The sequence below is a fragment of the Theropithecus gelada genome, chromosome 1, assembly GCF_003255815.1.
Source record: "Theropithecus gelada isolate Dixy chromosome 1, Tgel_1.0, whole genome shotgun sequence".
Lineage (NCBI taxonomy): Eukaryota > Metazoa > Chordata > Mammalia > Primates > Cercopithecidae > Theropithecus > Theropithecus gelada.
The window spans coordinates 67,385,638-67,397,696 of NC_037668.1; the positions used below are offsets into that span (position 1 = coordinate 67,385,638).

At 53.2% G+C, this 12,059-nt stretch overlaps 1 protein-coding gene across 4 annotated transcripts; it reads right to left on the bottom strand.

The window, feature by feature from the left end:
* Nucleotides 1-326: 326 nt before the first annotated feature.
* On the bottom strand, nt 327-11,831 carry HPCAL4 (hippocalcin like 4). 4 transcript variants are annotated; one of them, XM_025405601.1, is made up of 4 exons: nt 11,432-11,831; nt 4,869-5,038; nt 4,385-4,573; nt 327-3,089 (listed from the first exon to the last, which is right to left on the bottom strand). In XM_025405601.1, exons 2-4 carry the CDS (start codon nt 5,028-5,030, stop codon nt 2,892-2,894), a joined length of 549 nt encoding a protein of 182 aa, XP_025261386.1. In that variant the 5' UTR covers nt 5,031-5,038; nt 11,432-11,831; the 3' UTR covers nt 327-2,891. The 4 variants fall into 4 exon arrangements, with proteins under 4 accessions (XP_025261386.1, XP_025261379.1, XP_025261369.1 ...); XM_025405594.1 differs by having other exon boundaries at nt 4,385-4,600; XM_025405584.1 differs by lacking the exon at nt 11,432-11,831 and adding an exon at nt 9,100-9,151 and having other exon boundaries at nt 4,385-4,600.
* Between the last annotated feature and the right edge of the window lie 228 nt (nt 11,832-12,059).

Consider the following 12,059-nt stretch of genomic DNA (forward strand, 5'->3'; position numbering starts at 1 on the left):
AGCTGGTGCAGGGACGGGAGACCTGTGTCTCTTCTCAAGGCAGGGCCAGTGCTCTACCACAGTGCTCCTGAGCACACAGTCCCTGGGACACCCAGGAGTATGTGGGAGCAAGACCTGGCCCACCTGTGGTTCCTCCCATCAGCGAGATGGTGGTCCCAGTTCCTGGCCTGGCATTGTGTGTTCACCCTGCTGGGCTGTCTGAGAATACTGGGCCTGACCAGCAAAAATCACCCATGTGTATGTGTGTCCAGAAGCCTGGAGTAATCAAATATGCCTTCATGGGTAGGATTTGCCGACCAGCTTGGAAAAAACAAAAACAATTCTCTTAGGGAAGATGATGGTGGGTAAAGACAATGCAGGATGCTTCGAGGGTTCTGACTCAGAGGCCTCCCAGGATAGCACTGAGCTGTTAGCACAGCTGCCAGAGGAAGAACACAGGATGCTTGAAAATGTGGGGACTTCAAACAAGCTCCTTTTTTTTTTTTTTTTTGGAAGACCACAATCTCAGAAACTTCTTAGCAGGAAGCCTATAAAGGATGAAAATCAATGTAGCTTTCCCTGCTGTCAACTTCTGCACAGCTCAGTCACAGAAATGGACAGAGAAGAGACTCTGAAAAGAAGAAATCCTCTTAGAGCCTTGGGTTCAAGTCTTAGCACTGTGTCACCTCCTGACTATGTGATCTTGCACAAGGGACGCTTCCTCTCCGAATCTCAGCTTCCAAGTCTAGAGAAAAGAAATGAAAATCCCCACCTCCATGGGCTATGAGTATAGAATGAGATGGGGCACATGGCAAGCCTTTGAAAGCCATGAAATTCTGTGTAGTTGTGAATTAGGCTAGATTCAACGTTTGCAGGGAAGGAACCTCAGTGAAAAGCTTTCCACCAGAAGATTTAGGTCACAGCTGAGCCAGGTTGGTGAGCATCTGCGTGTCTGTGATGCTGACTGACCGCACAAGACACACCCAATAGCCAGCTCCTAGGAGCAAAGCAACATCCTTGAGGCATTGCTGGATAAACAACTGCTAGTTCCTGCCTGAGGATGTTAATTCCCCAGCCTCACCGTATGACTGGTCATGAGCAAGAGGATAGAAAACGGGTGGCAACCCAGTGGCCTTGCTACCTCCAAGGGCCCAGTAGAGCTTGGGACCAAGGTCTATTGATCAGCATTCCCCAGAGTTTTCACCTGCAGAGAAGCAGGACAGGTGAGCACTCAGGAGTGAGAAGCATGCTGCATCTCTTTCCTGCAGATGCAATTCCCCCACCCCGGGCTCAGCAATCATTTCCTACTCCTACCCTGGGCTGACAGCACCTGTGTACTAGACTGTTTTCACCAGCAGTTCAAGAGGAAATCAACTGTCGCTGCACGTCAAAGCTAATTTCTGATCACAAGTACAGGAGAAAGTCAAGTGAAAGACCTGATGAAGAAGCAAGATTAATTTTTCTGGCAGTCGAAGCATGCAGCTGTATAGCTCATGGATCCAAAATCGGAAAGCAGGCATTGGAAAGCAGAGCCAGCGTACTTGGAAGATGATGAACTACCTGGCAGATCTAAGATTTGGGGTTAGAAAAAGCCTTTCGAACGGAGCATGCCTGGCACATTTTTAGGCATTTGGTCCATAAATTCTGTCTGGGTGCCTAAACAGTGGCCAGGTGAGCCTTTTCTTCGAGCTCCTTCTGATTCTGTGGCAGTGAAGGAACAAGTCCAGTTCTGAAACTAAACCAAATTCAGAAACGAACTACCAAGATTCGGGATATACACTTTTCTCACTCTTTGCAAACCTTGTTTTTTCCTGTCTCTGAAGTCAGCACCCAACCTGAGTAAGTATGTAATAGAAAGTTGCTTGTCGAATTGAAAAAGGTAATAAAAAGGAAGAGCTGAAGCAGCAAAAACTGCTGAGCGTGGCAGCTCAGGACTTAGTCTGAAAAAGTGTTATCTGGTAAATTTCATGGTCTTTTCTCCCTTTTTTCTCAGTTTTTTTCCCCTTAAAAATTAATATGTTCTCTATTCATTTAATCATTTTATAAGAAACCAAGTAATATAGAGTATATTTTAACCTCCTGAAATAATAAAATGACTGTAGCTCCTTTAAAGGGTACTAAAAAAATAAGTATTACATAAATTTCATTTTTCTTAAAACTTTCACTCACGTGGCTCCTCAACTTCCAAATGCTTTTCATTTCGTCCTTCTGCAGCTTTGTGTGGAGCTGAGCTGGAAGATGAAATAGCTCCTCCCAGACTAACCAGCTTTCCAGCACCCTCTGCTCAGCTGAGACCCTGACAGCTGGAAGTTTGCCTCACAACCCTATGAGCTTCCAGAGGGCACAAGATGTGTCTTGTAAACGACCATATCCTTAGCACCGAACAGGTGCTCAATAATCACTAGCTGAAGAAAGGACTGAATGGACGCTCCAAAGGCTGGGGCTGGAAGGGCCAGGTAGAGTAGAAGGAATGGGGAAGAGACCACCTTTATGGGATCTGGAGCCTCAGGAGTGGACAGACCCAATTTGGCCCTGTGACAGGCCTGTGGGACCACATTCTATAAAGCATAAGCCCAGGATCAAGAGAATTTCGAACCAGAACCCCCAGCCCCCAACTCCTTAACCTCAACTCCTGGGGCAAAAGCCAACTCCCCTATGCCCAATGGATGCTGGTTCTGTGCCAAGTGTGAGGTGGGGCTAGAAGACAGGATACCGGAGGACCTGTCTCTTTTGCAGGGTAAGGTGGTCCCTCAGGGATCTTGATGGAGGGGAGGAGGGGCTTGGGCAGAGGACTGGGTGGGCCAGAGAGGGGGGCTGGAGTGTCCCTCCTCCTGGGAGGCCAGCAAGAAAGGTCATCAGGTTGGGAGGTGGCCATGCTCCTTCTGGCCAGGGACCCTGCCCCTCACCAGCCTCTACTTCTGCATGTCACACTGCAGCAGCAACACAATGGATGGGTCACTCTTGGCTGCCTCCTTGAACTCCTCCAGTGTAATCTGGTCGTCCTTATCCTGGTCCATCTTCTTGAAGATCTTGTCCACACGCTGCTGGGGCGTGAGCCCGTCCTGGTTCATGCGCATCATGATCACGGTGCCCACCATCTTGTAGATCGCCTGGTGAGGGAAGGAGGAGGGAGGTGTGAACACCCACAAGTGGCCCTGAGAAGGGGGGAGGTGCAAACACCTACAAGGGGCCCTGAGAAGCAGGGGGTGAAGGAAAGGGATCTGGCAAGGAGAACACTGGGGGGTGGTGAGGATACTGGAAGGTATATGTGGTCATTAAGACTGGATTTGGATATTTAATGAGCAACTCTTTTTTCTTTTCTTTTCTTTTTCCTTTTTTTTTTTTTTTTTTTTTGACAGAGTTTCGATCTTGTTGCCCAGGCTGGAGTGCAATGCCATGATCTCGGTTCACCACAACCTCTGCCTCCCGGGTTCAAGCAATTCTCCTGCCTCAGCCTCCCGAGTAGCTGGGATTACAGGAGCGCACCAACACGTCCAGCTAATTTTTGTATTTTTAGTACAGATGGAGTTTCACCACGTTGACCAGGTTGGTCTCAAACTCATGACCTCAGGTAATCCACCGGCCTCAGCCTCCCAAAGTGCTAGGATTACAGGAGTGAGCCACCGCACCCAGCCCCCAACTCATTTTTTATTTAGACTAAATAATATTTATGTAGATGAAACTTGCCAGAAACCCAACTTCATGGAAGTTTCCTAACTAGGAGACCTGACTGATGGGGCTCCTGGCTCCCCGTATGACCACCTTCCTGTCACTCTCTCCCTCTCCTGGCTCTCCCACCACCGGGCCTCCTGGCCCCTCCTTGAACGCTGCAGAGAAAGGCCGACCTGCCTTAATTGCCCTTCAGCATGGAACGCTCTCCCCCAGGCATCTAGCAGTAACGGCCTCAACCCGTTCAGGCTGCTGCTAACTTTCCACCTTTTATAAAGTCACTTCTCCATCACGCTCTCTCCCCGCACTTTGCTTAATGTATCTTCCTCATAGCACCTAAGGCCTGACCCCGCAGGTCTTCCTTCATTTATTTTTTAAAAAATTTCTTACTAGACATGAAAGCAGGAACTGGCAGGCCCTCAATCCCTGCCTGTTGACAGAATGAGTTAAAAACATCTGCTATGAGGTCAGACTCCCTGGATTGGTTTCAGGAACCGCCACCCGCGACCGTTTCCTCCTCTGCCAAATGGGGTTTGGGACAGTAACCACCACCCCCCCGTCCAGTGTCGGGTAAAGCATTTAGCCCGGGCCTGTGGTCCGCCGCGGGGTGGTAGGAGGCGGGATCGCAGGCTTGGAAGCATCGGGAAAGCCCCGAGGACCGACAGCAGCGCGGAGGCAGGGGCGGGGGCGGCGAAGCGCTGGCCTCGGGGATAGCAGCGCCCACGCGGCCCCGCACCTCGATGATCTCCAGCATCTCCAGGCGCGTGATGCGCCCGTCGCCGTCCAGGTCGTACATCTCAAAGGCCCAGTTGAGCTTCTGCTCGAAGCTGCCGCGGGAGGTGACCGACAGGGCGCAGATGAACTCCCGGAAGTCGATGGTGCCGTCGCCGTTCTTGTCGAAGGTGCGGAAAGCGTGCTGCGCGAACTTGGAGGCGTCGCCATAGGGGAAGAACTGAGGGGAGTGCGGCGGGTTAGGGCGCAGCAACAGCTCCGCCCAGCCCGCCGCCACCCCAGGGAACCTCCCCTGCACCCCGGGTGCCTCGCCTCCTCCCACCCCGGGTGCCTCACCTCCCCCGCACCCCAGGTGCCTCGTCTCCCCTCCCACCCTGGTTGCCTCGCCTCCTCCCACCCCGGGTGCCTCGCCTGCGCTCACCCCGGGGTGCCCTGCCTCTCCCACCCCGGGTACCTGGTTCCCGCCACCCCAGGTGCCGGCCGCCCACCTTGATGTAGAGCTGCTGGAACTCCTCCAGGTTAAGGATGCCGCTGGGGCAGTCCTTCAGAAAGCCCTTGTACCACTGCTTCAGCTCCTGCTCGCTGAACTCAGTGTTCTGAACCAGGTCCTCCAGCACCTCGGGGGCCAGCTTGCTGTTGGTCTTCCCCATGGCGGGGACTGCGGGACAGAGGTCTTCCTCCGACTGGGTCCAGGGCAAGGCCCTGCCTCAGCCACAGCTGCCCCCTCCCCTGCCACACACAGGGTGGGGCTGCAGGTTCCTTCCCCTCGTGACACTCCCCCATAATTGGGCCTTCTCTCCCCTCACAACACCTGCATTCAGGCAGGTTTCCTCTCTTGGTCCCCCCGGTCTCCCGCCTTCCAGGTCTCAGTTCTCCTTCTCACTGACCGTGCAGCACTCCACAGTCTTCATCCTCTCCCCTCCAGCTCACACCTTCCATGGCTCCCATGCCCACAGACTAAGACCTTGACTCCTCTCCTTGCCATTTTGGGCTTTCTGCAGTCAGCCCCCACCCTCCTTGGCAGGCTTCTGTCCTGAGAAGGGACCTGAGGCAGGTTCCTTGTGTGTCCCCCTGGCACTGTCTCCCAATTTCTACCTCAAGACTTTCTTGGGCCACCCCAGTAGGGAGCTTCTCTCCCTCTTTTCTCTGTACAAGTAGAAATCCTCTACTGACATTTGGCTTCTCATTAATCCATTCATTCCCTGAGCATTTATTGAGACTGACTGTGTGCTAAGCCCTGTGCCAGTGATGGAGATGAAGCAGACATGAGCCAACCTTCAATAACTTGTAACTGGGTCAAAGAGGCAGATGGTTGGTTACAAAGGACCTCCAACCCATGCCAAGAAATTTGGAGGGAAGAGACGCTCCTGGAATTTTTTAAAGCAAGGACTGGGAAGATTGCATTCATTCCACAATATTTACAGAATGCTTATGATATGCCCAGTCTTGAAGGAGTCACTGGGGACCCAAAAAAAGGTATATGTTTTAGAATTTTTCCAGGCCGGGCACCGTATTTCATGCCTGTAATCCCAGTACTTTGGGAGGCTGAGATGAGAGGACAGCTTGAGGCCAGGAGTTTGAGACCAGCCTAGGCAATACAGTGAGACCTAGTCTCCACAAAAAATTTAAAAATTTGGCCAGGCGCGGTGGCTCATGCCTGTAATCCCAGCACTTTGGGAAGTCGAGGCAGGCAGATCACGAGGTCAGGAGATCAACTCCATCCTGGCTAACACAGTGAAACCCTGTCTTTACTAAAAATACAAAACATTAGCCAGGCTTGGTGGCAGGCACCTGTAGTCCCAGCTACTCGGGAGGCTGAGGCAGGAGAATGGCGTGAACCCCGGAGGCGGAGCTTGCCGTGAGCCGAGATCGCACCACTGCACTCCAGCCTGGGTGACAGAGCGAGACTCTGTCTAAAAAAAAAGAAAAAAATTTGCTGAGTGTGGTGGTGCATGCCTTATAGTCCCAGCTACTTGGGAGGCTAAGGTGGGAGGATCACTTGAGCCTGGGAGGCAGGGGTTGCAGTGAGCTGAGATGGCACCACTGTACTGCAGCCTGGGCGATAAAGAAAGGCCCTGTCTCAAAAAAGAAAAAAAAAAAAGAATTTTCCTTTGGCCACAGCATGCAAGATGACCTTTGGTGGGGGCAGGTAGGTAGAGCAGGGAGGGGCCTGCTACACAGTTCAGGTGAGAGACAATGCTGCCAGAGTAAGGGTCGTGGAGAGACATGGATGGGCTGAGACATTAAGAAGGGCACTGGCAGGACTTTACAATTGATTGGATGTGGGAGTAAGAGGAACAGAGGAGTTGAGGCAGAGGCTCAGATTTGAGGCTCAGTGGATAGAAGTGTTGTTGCTGGGAAGCAGGTTTGGGAAGGATCAAGAGTTATTTCCCAGTGGGAATGTGAGCCCATATGTGGGCTGTATCAGGGGAAGTGTTTGAAGAGGTACGGGCCCTCCTCAGGAAGCATGGCCAGACCTTGAAGGCAGAGTGGACCCTCCTGTCTGACCTCCCTGGGAGGAATGCCCTTGCAGAGTCTGGGTTTTCCAGGACGTGGCTTGGGAGGTGCCTCTGACCTGCCTAGAGTCTCTTTGGAAGAGGGTCAGGCTTCCACCCCAGGGTAGCCTGTCCTCAAGATACTCTGGAAGAGGAAGCCCTTGGGCTGAGAGAAGATACTTATGAAAATTCCACTCCCATAGCCTGATGTCTGCCAGTGGGCTTCTAATTATTACTGCTGGGAAAACACTAAACAGCAAATCTGAGGTTGGTCCATTCCTTCCCACTCCCCTTTGCTGGGCTGACCTCAGGCTAGTTACAGATCATCTCTGGGCCTCAGATTCCTCCACTGGGCCCTAAGGAAGACCAAGGAGCAGTGCAGGTAGCAACATCCTTCCCCACTCCCACAGGATGAGGAATTGTATGCCCTCAGGAAAAGCCAGGGAGGGGGAGCATGCCATCTTCAGGAACCTGAGGCTGTGCGGAAAATGGCTACACTGAGGCCAGAGGCAAGGATGCCTCTGGAACACCCATGTGCAAAAGAAAGCAGGCCCCATCCCTCTCCCAAATCCAAAGGACTCTGAAGGCTCAAGGTATAGTCAAGGAAGCTGGAGAAGCCAGAGGCAGAGGTGTCTGATGGGGGGAGGCAGAGCCTCTCCCTCTGTCTTCCGTAGGATGTGCTTGAGAGTCTGCATGAGGGGCTGGGTCTGTGTGTGGGAGCATGTCAATGTCTGAGGCTGCAAATCTGTCAGAGTGCACACGTCTCTCTGTGTGTGTCACAGTGTCTGTGTGGCTCTCACCTTATACCCCTTTTCTCCTCCCTGCTCTGTGCTGCCTTCTCCACAATTCTCTGTCTCCTGGGGTCCTCCCTGTTCCCTGTTCTTATTGGGTCTCAGACCCAGACTATGCCTCCTCTTTTATTTCTTCTCATTCCCTCTAGATCATCAGAAGGTCAAAGCTGAGCCTGGGCAAGATAATGAAACCCCGTTTCTACATAAAATTTAAAAATTAACCAGACACGGTGGCATGTGCCTGTAGTCCCAGCTGCTCAGAGGCTGAGATGGGAAGATCACTTGAGCCCAGGAGGTTGAGGCTGCAGTGAGCTGTGATCAAGCCACTGCACTCCAACCTGGGCAACACAGCAAGACCCTGTCTCAAAAAATAAATAAATAAATAAATAAATAAATACGAAATTAAGAAAAGAAGGTCAAAATTGGCAGTGCCCTTTAAGACCATCCCCTTATTTCAGTGAAAATAGAAATTGAGAGAGAGGAGAAGACTGGCTCAGGGTTACATAGCAGGTCAGTGGGAGGGCCCAGATGAGCACTCAGGCTGAATCCGTGCCACTTGCCTAGGCCACCGTCTCCAAATCATGGCTATTCTTGTTCAGCACAGACCTTTTCCACCCACATCTGCCCTCTGGGAAAATCAGAGCTCTGATCTCCCTTTTGGCCCCAGTGGAAATATCTGGGGCCACAATCTCTGATACCCCTAGGGGTGCCCACCAGCACCTCTGAGCCAGCAAGTCTACAGCCAGACTCGCTCCCAACCAGAGATGGTCAGACTGTCTCTGTTGCCCCTTCCTTCTCTCCCTCATCCCTGGGGTATGGGGAACACAATCTTAGCTACCTTCATTTTTTCTCTTCCCTTTGCCTTAGGTCTAACTTGCCATCAAGTCCTGTTGTCTCTTATTTTGAAATGCTCTTGGTACCTTCATTATGTCCATAGCCAGTGACACAGCCGAGGGGCTGAAGTCAAACTATGCTCTTGCCCATGGGGCTTCCCTGCCTGGCAGGAAGTGCCTTTCTTTTGATTCCTCTGTTAGGAGGGAATGGCTTTTTCCCCCAAAAAGATACAATATGGGCTAGAAGTAGCCATGCCCATGGGTCCCCTGAAACTCCAGAATCCTCTAGAATCTGGTCTCAAAGTGCCCACCTATCTAGCCTCAGCTCTCATTGCTTACCTCACCACCAAATACTCCTCTCAAGCCAGCCTTCTCACAGCCAGACACGCCTCACCTCTTTGCTAAGCTATTTTCCTCTCCCCTAATATCCTTTCTTCTCTCCTGGGCTATAATCAGTCTTCAGGGCCTGGTTGAAGCCTGCTTCCTTATGATCAGCCTTTTCCAGTCTGGACAGTGGAGAGTCAGCAGCCTGGGCTGAGCACTTTGGGCATGAGTCAGTCCCCCACAAGCATGTAGACTTCAGAGCTTTCTGACCCTCACCTGGTCCTGTAGAATCCCAGGATGCAGTCTGACTTGAGACAGGTCTTTGCATTAAACCCCTGTCTGAGTCAGAAAAAAAACTCTCCAGACCTTTTTGCTCAATGGCAAGGAGTTGATCCCCTCCAATATGCCCCAGTCCACTTTTGAGCAGGTTGAAGGGTGAGAAAAGTTTATTTTTCCCATGGGGGAAATAAAAGTGCTTTTCCCTATGCACTCACTTCTCTCAGTGAGTGCTTAGTCCTCACTGGGTCTGGGACCCATAAGAGCAGGGGGTTTTCTCTCTTATAGCTCCCCTACCCTGGTTCCCACCCTGCCTTCTGTGCCTACACAGAACTGCCCTGCGGAGACATAGTGGCAATGCCTAGGACACAGTGATGTTCAATGAATGTCTCTTGGTGGATTACATAAGAGGAGCAGAACCCCCTTCTTCCTCCCTGGATCTATGTCAGGCTGTTTTGTTTATCTGCGTTCTTCTGCTCTCACACCCACTTCAGAGACAATGGAACCCAGACCTAGGGAAAGGAAGGGTTCACCCAAGGTTAACTATAGCCCATCAGCAGCAAAGTGAAGGCCAGAACCCAGCTGGGGACAATGCTCTGCTGGAGCTGTGGCCCTGCTGAACCTGGGCAGGCTCTCTGCTTACCTCTTGAGGGCTATCCTCCAGCTGTGAAGGAGCTGAGACTGCCCCATACACAAAACCACTGCCCCAGCATGCCCAGAGGGTTCTTCAAGAGGGCTAAGGGCTGTGGGGCTTGAATGGAGAGGTGGCTGAGGCTTTGAATGGGAGGGACTGAAGGAAGCAATAATCCCACACCCTCACCCAGCTTCAGAGGAGCCGGTGCTGAGGCGGTTGCCATAGTGACAGTAGCTCCCTGGTCAGGAGATTTTCTCTTTCCTCTCCTCCCTTTGCTCTTCCCCAAGCAGCAGCAATAGCAGCAGCAACCAGGTCTTTTCCCTCTCCTTCTTAATGAGAGGCAGGGGATGACAAACAAAGAGTAAGCCCTGATGGTCACCTTCAATTTGGAGCTGTCCATGTCAGGATGGGCTAGTGGTCTAGGAGGGACTCCTAATAGAAGGGGCCTAGAGAGTGTGTAGGAGGAGGTAGCCTGTACCTAGGCTTAGGTAAGAAAGAATGTGCCTTCAGTGAGTTCTAAACCAACCCCGCCCCCCTCAGGCCTCCTCTCTTTAATGTCCTCTTGGTTCAGGGTTCTGTTTTTCCATAATCAGCCATAGAACCAGGGTGTCTTAGTACCAGAAGGCTGTTCAAGTTCATCTCACCCAGTCTACCCTCTCTCTTATACCCCTCCCCATTTTCATGAAGGATCAGAGAGGGAAGTGACTTGGCCAAAGTCAAACTTTGGCTGTGCAAGATTTGAACCCAGCTCATCTGCCCTCCAGGTACAGTCCACTTTAGGGCCAGGAGCAACACAGCCCACATGGCACTTTGGCAGGGTCCCCACGGAGCAGCAGGAAGATGGAGAGAGGGAGCAAATAGTCATACAAATTAGAGAGATATTTGACAGGCAGAATGAGAGGACTTGGTGCCTGGCTGTGAGCGGGGAGGGAGGAGGTATGGAGGTTGGGGCCTTGGCAGCAACTGGACTGACAGGGCATGGGTGGTCTGCTGGGCGTGGTGTCCTTGGTTCATCCTCCCGCCAGCATGAGAGTTGCCAAATATGGGGCCTCTGCCTTGCACTGGGGGCCACTGAGGAGGGCTGTCGAGACTGTCTGTGAGGAGAAAAACTGGGGAAGGAGCATTGTCCCTCCCTCAGGTATGCTGTGGTCTCTGTCAGCTTGAGGGGTGGTAAGTGGGGACAGTGTCTGGGGACAAGGAGAAGGCAGTGCTCTGTGGAGGGGGAGGCTGTCTTTGGGGGCAGGGGCTCCCTGATGAAAAGTGGCTAGGGGCTATCTGTGGAGGTGGGAGTTTGCCATGGGGCTGGACAGACAACCCATATCCAAACAGAAGGGAGGGTGACCAGCGCCTGGAGCTAGCACCAGCGCCACCACACCCCCAGATGTATGTGTGTGCATCTGTGTGCGTGTGTGTGTGCACGCGTGTATGTTGGGGGCCAGAGCAATGGTTGTTCTCACCTGAGCTGGGGATAAGGAGGCAGCTCTGCCTCCTCCTCTGCACCCATGGGCCTGGACTGAGGTGGGCGGTCTCCTGCCCAGGGGTGGGTTCTTCAGTTGCTGCCGCCTAAGGCGGAACCACAGGTCGGGGAGTTGAATCAGGGCAGGACATGAGGATGGGAAGGGAGAGTGGAGGGGGAGGGGGCCAGGGCCTCCGCCGGGTGGGGTTGTTGCCTTGAGGATCCGGTCCCACTCGCATTACCTGAGGCCGCTCGCCGGGTCGCTGGATGGCTCCGAGCCTCGGCGGGCCGCGGGGACCGAGACTGGCTCCCGGGCCGGCAGCTGTGCTCTCCGAGGTCCGCGCCGGAGCCGCCTCCCAGATCTTGTATCACTATGTGCCTCCCGAAGGCGACACGTTTTGCATAAGCCCCGCCCCATCCCGGGCAGGTTGCACGGCTATTGGCTCCTCTGGAGCGGAGTGGCAGGCGGGGTTTCAGGTGGGGACCGGGTGGCCAGCGAGGCCCGGCCGCAGGAGCGCGCCCCGCCTGCCCGCGCTGACCTTCCCGGAGTCGCCGGGAAGCGGGAGGGCTGCACCCCCATCTGCACCCCCTGCCCTGAGGCTCAGCCCCCGGCTTACAGGTCTGGGGTGAAAAGGGTCGACGATGGAAGTGGATTCTCAAAAACAACCTCACCGTTGCTATGGAAACGGGAGAACCACAGCCGAATCTCTAAGCTTCCTTTCCTGGGCCCCAGCATGGGTGGGGGCGGAAGAGGGGATGAATCACAAGATGAGACCCCCCCTCCATATCCCAGCGGAAATTGGAGGGGGGCAATGAGGAGCTGCGGAGGAGCTGGGTGGGAGAGGGAGGAGGCGGGTGGTCAGCAGTCCA